At 36.8% G+C, this 12,915-nt stretch overlaps 1 protein-coding gene across 1 annotated transcript in view; it reads left to right on the top strand.

Annotated features, from left to right (window-relative positions):
• The window catches only part of LOC131873659 (uncharacterized), a 36,988-nt gene extending 24,478 nt beyond the window's left edge, over window positions 1-12,510 (top strand). The window contains exon 3 of the mRNA XM_059216715.1: window positions 12,156-12,510. Within this exon, the coding sequence (XP_059072698.1) occupies window positions 12,156-12,329 (174 nt within the window). The 3' untranslated portion in view covers window positions 12,330-12,510. The remainder of the gene's footprint in view (window positions 1-12,155) is intronic.
• Window positions 12,511-12,915: the final 405 nt, after the last annotated feature.

Genomic DNA, 12,915 nt, shown 5'->3' with positions numbered 1-12,915 from the left:
GTTAGAGATCATTGCCCTGCAAAACAGATTGTTAGAATACAACAAATATATATATATATATATATATATATATATATATATATATATATATATATATATAATCTAATTTGCAATTAAACTTCAATTACTTAATTAACACTAATCTCAATTCTTATTTAATAAAAAGGATATGAGTGCAGTACTGGGACATGTCCTTAGGCGGCTGTGAAGCTCACCTTCTTGGAACCCATCTTGGTTCCAAGCCATACCAGGAAATCGAAGGTTAATTCGATTCCTGTCTTGGATGTAATTTCTTACACCCAAGCCATACCAGGAAATCGAAGGTTAATTCGATTCTTGTTTTGGATGTAATTTCTTACACCCAAGCCATACCAAGGAGACCATCATATATGATCAATTCCTTGCCTTGGATGATGCATCTCATCATCCAAGTCTACCAGAGAGGACCGGCTAGATCCGTCTCTTCTTGGATGAACTTTGTCAACCAAGCCATAACATATATGCATATAGATACTCAGTATATACTTCCTACTAGGGATTATCATAACCCCTGCATTAGACTAAGGGAATTTCTTCCCAATAGCCTCCATCATATAGCCACATCATTCATATTACATTCTACAATTCATTATCATTTTCATTCCATAATCTACATTTACATATTCCTATATTAACATGTATTCGGTAACATATATTCAGAAAATATTTATTAACATGTTCTCAAGAAAATTCATTAACATATAAAAATTAACATATATTCATGACTATTCATTAACGTATATTCACAAATATTCATTAACATATATCTAGAACTATTCATTAACATGTATTAAAATATTCATTAATATATGTGTGTGGACGTGTTCCTCTGTGAACCGCAGACATCACTTACCTGTTGCAGTCTGCAGTCTACTGTTGAAGCTCCTAGACTGTAGTCCGCTTGCTATCCTCCCGTCTCCCTTCCTGTCGTATCACTTGTAATATCCCCTACTAAGTTTAGGCTTGTTTTAACCATAATTAATCCATCTCGACAAACTTTGGCTTAAACTAAATTGATTAGGAGACAAAACTATCTTTAACATGAATCCAATCAGTGATAATAAAGAACATAGGCTTCTTCCTGATATAATCTTAAACATTCTATGTGATTTATATACTAATATTTATTATTAATATACAGAGAGCTTTATATATATTTATATACATTATTTATTCTAAGATATTATCATTATATTACTGCAGATGCAGAACTTATAAAACATTATAATAATAATAATTATTATCTAGATTTATATTACTATTAAATTCTACATAGGAATGTTATCGGGCTTCAAATATTAAGCATACATATTAAGCACATCCCTATGCATACCAGCTCGAAACAAATGTCATTGCCTGTAACTCAATAACAATTCTATTCTAATCTGATACCACACCCCAATGTGATTCCCAAACAATATAATAACAGAGGCCTTGTCTTATTTCCTTATCCATTATTTCTCCTCTTAAATCTATCGTAAACCAAATCACTGACTTCTCACAATTCCGTCATAAATTCTTTATATAAATCTGAAACAAGTTCTTTACTTAGTCTACACTTCATTCTTTATTCACTGATTTCTGGTGCATTAGTATTACGTATCCTCCCCCCCCATCTTGGAAATGATTTCAACCCACACTAAATACCTTTGGGTATCGAAGGGTTGCATCTTATTGGGAGTAGACACATCCTTTGTCAATGATTTATTAATAATTCTTAATATTGCATCCTTTGGAGAATATTTTCCTTCATCAAATTACATCTCTTAAACGCACCTCTTAATTATATATTGGTTGGATATCAATTCTTTGTTTGTCTCTTTGACTAAGTCAATCTGATTAGTTTGGATTACATTGCTGACTTGTCAATATTCCAATGTTGTTTATCGTTCTTTATGATATCACTGTATCTTTAACAAGTCTTCTATTTAAGCGATTCTTTTCTTATTGACTTCATGCTGCATATTATTTGCAAAATATATAGTGCTTTCTTTATTCTCCTACTTTATGTTACTTTCATATGTCATGCTTTAGTTGATGTTTTTAGGATAAGCTCTTTTTATATTAATATTGCTATCTTATGATACCACTCTCTCTAATATCACTATCTCTTGTTGAGGGGGCAATATCTGACACAAGCAGTCTACTTAGTATTTTCTTACTTTATTTATTGATCAGGATGAGTGTTATTAATATGTAATATTTATTTATACTATTTTCAAATATAATATAATTTATAAAATATTTCAAGAATATTAATTAAATAATACTATTTAATAAATAAATAAATATTTAATGATTCCAAATAATCATTTGTTGATAATAATTATATTAATTAATAATAATTACTTCATTTAGGTTATACATAATGATCAAGGAAGGGACATGACAACCTAGGACCTTCCAACATTGCTGGAGTGTGTTGACATGTCTAAAATCGCTGAACTTGCAACTTCATCCGGCCAACGCAGAATAGAATGTACTCATCGAGTATCCTATCCTCTCTTGAGATAAGGAAATCCCTAATGTTGTTTTAATTTGATCAATGGGGATGACCTCAAGGTTTTGGTTGTTAGGTCTTGACTGTAGGATAGCTCAATGGTCGATGTGATTTGCTGGGAGCACAAGGGGACTTACGATTTGCAACAAGCTAGTCTGCTGCGATTCTCAGACTACGAAATAAAATCAAAAGGGAAGGGTTTAGGAAGCCTAAGGACAAGGATGATAACAACTGATGTAGTGGGTAGACAGATTTCGATAAACCAGTTCTTGTTTCGTCAGAGAATCCCTCACAACTAGACAAAAACGGTGCAAGCTCCAAGGGATGAAGGATTTTCAAATCGGAGACACTCGTTTTAGGCACCCAATTTTGGCGTAGCCTAAGACGAATACCTACAGTTGAACTAAGCACAGTTTGGGTTCAGACTAACCATGCACAGTGACCTACAATCAGCAGACCCCCAATGGTATGAACCAAAAATGCATCAAATACCCCTCCACACTTCACCATTAAAATCCCTGCACTCTAAAATTTAACCAGCTGAAAGAAACCATGCAAACAGGATGAAAACAAGACAATAAACACCAAATCAATGTTTATATATTGATTTCAGCTGCCTATTACAACAATTTCTGCAACATCTCTATGCTACTGCTAAGATCTAACCTATTCTACCTTCTAAAATCTAACTACAAAATCCTCTCTAACTGTTTGACTATCTAACAAAAATCTCTAACTTTTTACAAAAGAAAGGCCTTTGCCTTTTATATATTTTACAAAATGAATCAGTGGCTAGGATGGATTGCATCCAAGGGTCTTGATCTGCCTCCCAGAAACTAGAAGCCTTAACCCATGCCCATTGAATTCTCAGTCATCCATTCAACCACAATCTCAACTACCTGCCACTATTTGGCTTCAATTCAGTCAATTTGGTAGTTGGACATAACTGTCCACAAAAATATCTTGCACGAGACCCATAGGCAGTTTTACAATAAAACAGTTTCAGTTTAAAACCGAATTCTCGGAATTAAATCCAGTTGTGCACTTTTCCTGAGAATGCATAGACTTGCTGCATTCGGAGTGTTCTTTGGTCTTTCATCTCGGTGGTGGACTTCATCTTTGTTCAGCGGGGGTGGCACGCTTCCCAATGCTTCATCGCTTTGATCTTGCGCTGCATCTTTTCTCCTCTAGCTTCCAGCACCTGGCCTTGGTTGTGATCCTTCTTCGATTTGCATTTTTAGGCCTTTGCCTGGTTCTTTGCGATGGCATCTTGCGAACCATCAACTTCGCTTTAATAAATCAATTTGAAAAATTAATTAATTTAATTAATCAAACATTAAATTTCTAAACGTTTGGCTTGAGAAGCTCTTTGTGAGATGTATCTTGAAATGCAGCTCTTTAATTTGCTCTCTTGAACGAAATTTAGGTGAATCAAACCTTTGAGAGATTTTGTTTTATTTAAGTGCCAATGCCCAACTTAGCCTTTCGGGCCCTTTGGAAGCTTTTGCAAGTTTATCATCTTGGCCTTGAAGCGATATGAGTGAACTTTGTTTTAAGTTGAACGTCTTTATGCAAACTTCGGGCCTTTGGGGGCGATTGCAAGGTTTATATACTTCGTAGTTTTACCTCCAGTTGAATTTCGACGCTTTCAACCCTTTTTCAAACTTTATATTTTGCGATTTCCACTAGTGTCAAATTTTGGCGAAATAGATGGTTTTTCAAACCATGTGTGAACTCTTATTACTTCGCGATTTACCTTCTTCATGCAAACTTCGACGTTTTAGATGGTATTTTAGGGCTTGGACATTTCGTGATTTTCAAATTTATGCCACCGAAGTTCGGCGATATCGCCATCTTTGCAAAGTTTTAACTTTATCATTTTCGACCTCCTTCATGGGTGAACTTCGACGATTCTTACACTTTTGCAAATTTTTAACCTTTTCGCAATTTCTAGAGCTTTATCAAACTTCAGGGTTTTCATACCATTTGCAAACTTTAACTTCTTGCAATTTAGGCCTTAGTTCGCGAACTTCGGCGTTTTGGGAGGCGATTGCAAGGTTTTTAAAACTTTATATTTCGCACAGTTGCCAACTTCAGGATTATAAGGTGGTTTGCTAACTTTAACATCGCGACTTTTGCCTATGGATGCTGAATTTCGGGGTTTTGGGCACTTTTGAAAATTTCAAAACTTTAACAATTTCAGAGTTCAGGAGGCTTTTGAAAACCTTATAAAAATCGCGATTTGGGAGCCCTTTGAAAACTTCGGCGATTTTAGCTCTTTTGCAAACTTATGAATTTTTGCGATTTTACCCTCTTGTGGCAAAAATCGGGAGTTTTGGGTAGTTTTTCAAGTCTATGACAAATTTTGAGGCTCTGGGGGTGATTGCAAACATCAAAATTGCGATCTCCTTTAGTCACCGAACTTTGGCGATTTAATACCTTTTGTAAATTTAAAACTTCACAACTTCGCCCTTTCTATAAACCCTCAGCGAAATGAGAGCCTTTTGAAAGCTTGTATCCTGCTATTTACTCTTGGAAAGTGGATTTCGTAGGTCTTGCGTGGATGAGATTTCGGTGATTTTGTGTTTTATGTCTATCCATGGTCCGGGTGTGACTTATTTCCAACACCAACAAAGGTTCCCATCCATTCTGGTCAATATACGTATGGTTGAGGTATACATCGTAGTCAATAAGCCATAGTGATCCATGACTGTATTTTTGCACAGGATCTTGTAGCTTAGTGAACTTCCCATGTGGACACCATTAGTGTGTTCCCAAAAACTTCATTGGAACAAATCCACAGACAAAAAACAAAGAAAAGATATCAGGAACCATCCCGACCACTCTAATCACTTGTGGATATATTGGAGTTGCATAGGAACCTTATATATAAAGCAATAATATGACCAATTGCCTATCATCTAAACAATATCTTTTTGTCAAAGAGGTATTTCACCATGTCTCGTTTTCAAGGAAGGATACATCCTTGTTTAAGACAACTTCGTGTATGTATTGATCAGATGTTTTTGTTTGTCTGATAGTTGGTCATCTTGTATGTAGCTCAAAATGTTGTTTTGCGTCTGACTGAGTGTTTATGTAAAGTGAACAAGTTTATTACAATATTTTTTATTGATTTTGATGTTTCCTAATGTTTTGGGTTTTTTTGCTTGTTTTGAATGTTTTATGCGTTTTTGAATGTTTTTGGATTATTTCAAGACATTTTCCAAATGTTTTTGGTATTTTTGAATGTTTTTGGATTATTTCAAGACATTTTTCGAATAAGTAAATCAATGAATCACCAATATTTAGAATCCACTCCCATCATTTATTAAAAAGTTGCCCCCAGTTAGGTGTTAGTGTGAAAGCATGACGCGAGACACATGAGGTAATAACCCTGATTACAGATCAATAACAAGCCATGATAGATATGATGTATGAGTGGATTCAATGGATGTGATCACAACAAGTCTGAAAGACAATTGAGCTAAAACCTTTGTGAATGGTGCTTATTTACTAGGTTTTCACCACCGTACTTTGTTGGAATCAAAGAACACTGAGAGGGGGGGTGAATCAATGTTTTGTTGGAATGTTGAATTTTAACCTTATTATAACATGCATTCACCAACCAGTGTACCGGTACATATATAATTGAAAGAAGTAAAGCAATCAATGAACCAAGCACACAAATGAATACCATAACACATAGAGTTTATACATGGAAAACTTCAAAGAGGAAAAACCACGGTGAGATTTGTGACCTACAATATCAATCCACTAGCCATATGAATAGATATTACATAATATGGGGGTTGGCTTGGAAAACCGGTACAGGATTGAGCTCTTCCACGTAAATCTTCCAGGAAAGCTATACAGGTTGGGTGGCCTCTTCTGGTTGTTTTTTTAAAAGAAAATATTTTATCTCTTCCCTCTTTCTAATTGATGTGTGTTAAAATATTTGTCAAATCCAAAACCCCTTTCTGGTTATTTCATGATTTTGGCTAAAATCCATTCTTGAGATTAATTCTAGTTTATGGAAAGAAGTTATTTTCTAGGTGTTTGTGGATTAAATTTTGTGAGGATTTTGGAAAAATTATTTTGGCAAATTTTGTCAAGATTTTTACTATACATGAAAGTTGCAAGTTTTGGGAGAAAATGGGATTTACCAGATAAAATATTCCCTCTTGTTTGGTTGTTGTTTCGATATTTTGCTATGGTTGTTCTTGTCAATATTTGTACATCTCTGTGTAATTATTTAATTACTATAGAAATAAATTTAATTTTAATTAAATTTATTGGGTTATTAAAAATTATGGGGAAATTGCTTCATTTAATTATGTTGGGGAAAATTGTATTAAATAAATTTTGGGGAAATAAATTTTATTGAAAATCAAAATTTATAATTTTTAAGCTATGGAATTAAAAAAAAATAAAAAAATAAAAAAATAAAAAAAAAATATATAAAAATTTTAGTGGTTACTACCTACGGTAGTACCTGCTACCGCATGGTAGCAGTGCTATCGGTGGTAGCACTTGCTACCGTAAGGTAGCATGTACTACCTACGGTAGTACTTGCTACTATGCGGTAGCAGGGAGTGGGAGTTAATATGATTCGCTTCCCTGGTTTAAATTTCGTGCATTCCACAGTTTGGTACATTCATTTTCCATGCCCAGTGTTTTATGATTCGATTTTTAATTAATTTATTATATATAATATATAAGTTTTTTTTAATAATGGGCATTATGTCATTTAAGTATTATTTTAATACTGTGCAAATTAATTCATATATATTGTAATATGATTATAGGTATATGATATATATACGATGTATATATATATATATTCATATAATTATATTATATTATTATATATATATATATATATATAATTAATTCAAAATTTGGTTATTTCCAGAAAAGCTTATAATTTAAGATTCTATATTTATGCTAGGAAATATAGTAGGAGGTTAATTTTTATGTGCTTAATTTAGCCTTGTTGATTAAATGACAATTCTGCTTTTCTTTCATCAATGAGGTGTACTTTCTATTTTTTTGAAATATCCGTATTGGCAAGTAATTAATGCTTTTGGCTGTTTAAAGAAAAGATTGCCTGTATTAGGATCTTGTGTAAATGGTGTTGCAGTCAAGCTTAAATTCATTGCAATTCTGGTTGAGTTGTCATTATGTCATATGTTGTTATACCCCTTGGTCAAGTGTTGTTGTATAACCCTGTTGATATGAGCCATTGTGTGTTATATTTCCAAATGGTCAATCCTGGGTTAGTGATTGTGTATCCTTCACCTGTGGTTTGTTAGGATTAGATATGACTGTCAGTTTCGCCATAGAGTTCTTGTAGAGAGACATTTCCTGTTAGTGTCCTATGAGAGAGAGTGGCTTTTGAGCGGGGGTCGTGCCCGAAGTGGATGGCAGGATAACCCCTCAAAAGTCAGTTAAGAAGTGATAACCTGATAATTGATTAGGGGGTGGGTAGATTAAATATTAATTAAGATAATGTGCCTCGCACATGGTTGAGTGTTTGTATAGGCTTAGGATGTAATGAGAAGGCCTGGAATGGCAAACCTATCACCTTGTCTTCACGAAAGGATTGGTATGGTTCGCATGAGGCTTAGATGGAGCTGAAGGTTCGGGAGAGGTTACTAGGATAACCTAGGATGGGGGCCGAGACCTATGGAGGCCTACCAGGGTAACCACCATAAGCCATGCGATGACACTCTCTCCTTAGAGTCACTAGTGTTTGTGAGTTGAGTCACATGGATGTTTGCGAAGTCATGTAGTTCTTTCATGCTTGTCTTATTTTGCTTGCTTGAGGGTCTTCTACTATCTCCTAGCACGATGGGGTGGTTCCATTTCGGGATCACATGATCGGGTGGTAGTGCCACTTCCCATCGGATGTTTTGGATTGTATCTTTAGGCGAGGAAAGGCTTCGTTGGTGTTTCTTGGTTCGTGGTTCATGTACCAGCTCATGTTCATGATCTTTGTTCAGTTGAGACCTTATGGTCATTGTATCAAACTTTTATGTAACCTTGATATTGCAACTTTTGGATTCCGTGGTATTTTTGGAAGCCATGTATTTATGGATATTATAATATTATATCGGTGGAATGTATGTTAATTCAGTTGCTTTGATCTTTGGTATAAATGGTTTATGGATAAATAAATGCATTCGAATACTTTGATTATTTCATTATGGAATTTAGATGTATGTGTAGGTTTTATCTTAAGCATTTAATTTTCCTAATTGGATTAACCATGGTGTTAATATAATCTGCGAATTTAATCTTTGTTGGTAACCCTTAGGAAATCATGTGATAGACTTCAGTTGTGTTATCAAATGTGCTATTGTTATAATTAATACACTTAGTCTTTTAAAAAAAAAATTTCACCCTTTAGTTGCCTAGTTGTGTTGTTTTCCTTTAGGGTTCCTAGTGGGGCATTACATTTGGTATCAGAGCCCATGTTTCAACACTGGCTACTCTAGGTTTGTAGTGAGCCTTTCAGTTTGACCTTTTTGCTTAGGTCTTAATGTTGTATTTCCCTTGTTTTATCCTTACCATAGATTTGAACCGTTTTCTCTTTTGTAGTGCTAGGTCATGGCTAGGAAAGCTAGAGGAGGTGCCCGTGTCTCTGTAGATGCCTTTATTCTCAGTTGTGAGTTGGACCTACGAACCATAGTTACCTCAGTTGACCTTCGAGTCATTCCTTTGGGTTCTTATGGAGTTGTGTTGGGAATGGATTGGCTTTCATCTCACAGTGCTCATGTGGACTGTCGCAAGAAGACAGTGGAGTGTTTAGATGACCTTGGCAGGGAAGTGGAGATTGTTGGAGTTCAGAGACCGATATCCCTACGTATGATTTCTGCTATGCAACTTAAGCGGTGCATGCGTAGAGAATGTCATCTTTTTGCAGGTACTCTTGAGGATGTGGATGAGTTAGAGAGTCGAGAAATCGCTCTTGATAGTCACCCTATTCTTCGAGAGTATGCTGATGTGTTTCCATTGGATATTCTTGGTATGCCTCCGAAGCGAGACATAGACTTTCACATAGACTTGGTTCCTGGTAATGAACCTATTTCGAGAGCTCTATATCGGATGACTACTCAGGAGTTGAGTGATTTGAAATTGCAGATAGAGGAAATGTTGGCCAAGGGATTCATTCGTCCTAGTGTTTCTCCTTGGGGTGCTCCTATTATCTTCGTTAAGAAGAAAGATGGTTCTCTTCGGTTATGCATTGATTACCGACAGCTGAATAAGGTGACCATCCGGAATCGATATCCATTGCCTCATATAGATGATCTTTTTGATCAGGTTAAGGGAGCCAAGTTGTTCTCTAAGATTGACCTGAAATCTGGATACCATCAGTTGCGCATTCAGGATGCAGACATTCATAAGACAACATTTCGTACTTGTTATGGTCACTATGAGTTCACAGTGGTGCCATTTGGGTTGACAAATGCGCCTTCAGTTTTCATGAGCCTCATGAATGGGGTTTTTCTCACCTACCTTGATCGTTTTGTCGTTGTATTCTTGGATGACATTCTGATTTATTTTAGATCTATGGAAGAGCATGAGGGTCACTTACGTCAGGTATTGCAATGCTTGAGGGAGAATCAGTTTTATGCCAATTTGGCAAAGTGTGACTTCTTCCAGTCTGAGGTGAACTATCTTGGTCATGTGGTTTCGGGAGAAGGTATACCTGTAGATCCTTCAAAGATCCAAGCCATTGTTGATTGGCCAGCGCCAACCAACGTTTCTGAAGTTCGGAGCTTTATGGGTTTGGTCGGATATTACTGTCACTTTGTTGAGGGCTTTTCCCAGATAGGACACCTGATTACTTCTCTTCAGAGGAAAGGGAAGAAGTTTGTTTGGTCAGAGCAGTGTGAGGCATCTTTTCGTACCTTGAAAGAACTCCTTGTTAGTGCTCTGATTTTGGCAGTTCTTGATCCATCTAGAGATTTTATGGTATGCACATATGCCTCTTTGGAAGGTATAGGTGCAATGCTTATGCAGGATGGACGTGTGGTTGCTTATGAGTCTCGCAAACTCAAGAACCACGAGTTGAACTATCCAGTTCACAATTTAGAGTTGGCAGTTGTAGTTCATGCTTTGGTTAGATGGCGGCATTTCCTGTTAGGGCATCGGTTTGAGTTGCATAGTGATCACCGTAGTTTGCAGTATATATTCATGTAGCCTAACTTGAATGCTCGACAGCGGAGATGGATGGAATTCCTTTGCGAGTATGATTTTGAGGTTTGTTGTATTCAAGGGAAAGAGAACGTGGTGGTAGATGCTTTAAGTCGTAGGTGGCATGAAGTTTCAGCATTGTCTCTTGGAGTAGACTTGAGAAGGAGGATTCTTGGAGTTCTTCCTCAGGATACTTGGTATCAGGATGTTAGAGTCGTGATAGAGTCCAGAAAGCCTTTAGAGGGTAGATTTTTTGGATATAACCTTGAGGCAGATGGACTTCTTTGTCACCTTGGACTGATCTATGTACCTCCTTTAGAGGATCTTCATGTTTTGATCATGACTGAGGCCCATCGTGCACCTTACTCAACACATCCAGGTGTCAAGAAGATGCATGCAAATCTTAAACAGGTTTATCATTGGGTTGGTATGAAACGTGACATTGCTGATTTTGTGTCGAGATGTTTAGAATGTCAGCGAGTGAAGGCAAAGCATCAACACTCGGCAGGGCTTTTACAACCTAATTTGGTATCGGATTGGAAATGGGATATCATTTCCATGGATTTCATTGTTGGGTTGCCTATCTCTTCACATTGTCATGATGCCATCATGGTCATTGTCGATAGAATGACAAAGGTTGCTCATTTTTTTCATATACGAGCTTCCTATATGGTAGCAGTGGTGGCACGAGTCTTCTTGGAAGATGTGGTGAGATTGCATGGGATTCTGAGGCGGATAATCTCTGATAGAGATCCTATCTTTACCTCAGCATTGTGGACCTCACTTTAGCATGCTTTGGGGTCTCAGTTGAACTTTAGTTCAGCTTATCACCCAAAGACAGATGGTCAAATAGAGCGAGTGAATCAAATTTTAGAGGACATTTTTTGCATGCATGTTATGGACCAATAGTCGCGCTAGGAGGATTATATCTATCTAGTGGAGTTTTCTTATAATAATGGATGTCACAGCTCCATAGGTATGTCCCCCTTTCAGGCATTGTATGGTCGTTCTTGCCGCACTCCTTTGAGTTGGGATCGGCTAGAGGATAGGGTGCTTGTAGGACCGGATATTCTTCAAGAGATGGAGCAGCCAGTTGAGCGGATTCATGAGCATTTGGTAGTTGCACAGGATAGGAAGAAGAAGTATGCAGATGCTCATAGGGTAGATCGTCAGTTTTCTGTTGGCGATCGTGTGTTCTTGAGACTGCGTCTGCGGAAGAGTGATCCATTATGGAAAGGGTTCTAAGTTGGCATTTCGATTTGTTGGCCTTTTTGAGATCCTTGAGAGGATAGGACTTGTTGCCTATCGTCTTGCCTTGTCACCGAGTCTATCCCGCATCCACAATGTCTTTCATGTTTCAATTCTTCGACCTTATCATCCTGATGTGACACATGTTCTTGATTGGAACTCTTTGCAGGTCGAGGACGGGCAACTTTGCATGGAGCCCATGCTCATTCTTCAGCGTTGGGATTTGATCCTCAAGGGTCACACCATCAACCAAGTAAGGGTCCTATGGGACCCAAATGATGAGACCTCAACAACTTGGGAGGATGCAGCGAAGATGAGAGAGTTGTATTCTTATTTGTTTTAGGCTTCCAGGAGTAAGCCTAGTTTTGGGGGGGAGAATGTAGTACCCCTCCTCATTTGAACTCATTAGACTCATATTTTATTATTGTTTACTTTCTATGGATACATTACTATGATGTGTTATTCAAACTTATATGACATTATTTCATGCTTTATCTAGATATGAGATGCATAATTTATTTGCAGTATTTTAGTACTTGTGATTTATGGCATTTTATGGATTATTGCTATGTACTGACACTTTATTTTATCTATGCAATGTGAAATTATATGTTGTGTGTCTATGAGTGTATTGGATGCAAGGGGATGATTTTCCTTCACTCATTCTGATGAGACAGGGAACGTCGTGACTCTCCTTCATCAGTGTGCATGTCGTGTTTTCTATATTGTATATATGCATGTGTGGTTCGATGATGCAGGATATTGCAGGTACAAGTACCAGGTAGGTATGGGGTATCGTCTCCACCCGGCTTCACAAGTCTGAGCATGCCTTATATTTGTCCGATGGAAGTAGAGGAGGTAGTAGTTGACCCTATTTTACCTAGTTACACTCTTGTGAGTGTCATCGGTTGGTCGTCCTGTCAGTTTGT

Source organism: Cryptomeria japonica, chromosome 2 (genome assembly GCF_030272615.1).
Source record: "Cryptomeria japonica chromosome 2, Sugi_1.0, whole genome shotgun sequence".
NCBI lineage: Eukaryota > Viridiplantae > Streptophyta > Pinopsida > Cupressales > Cupressaceae > Cryptomeria > Cryptomeria japonica.
The sequence above is the reverse complement of the archived record's forward strand: the minus strand, read 5'-3'. Positions and strand labels throughout refer to the sequence as shown.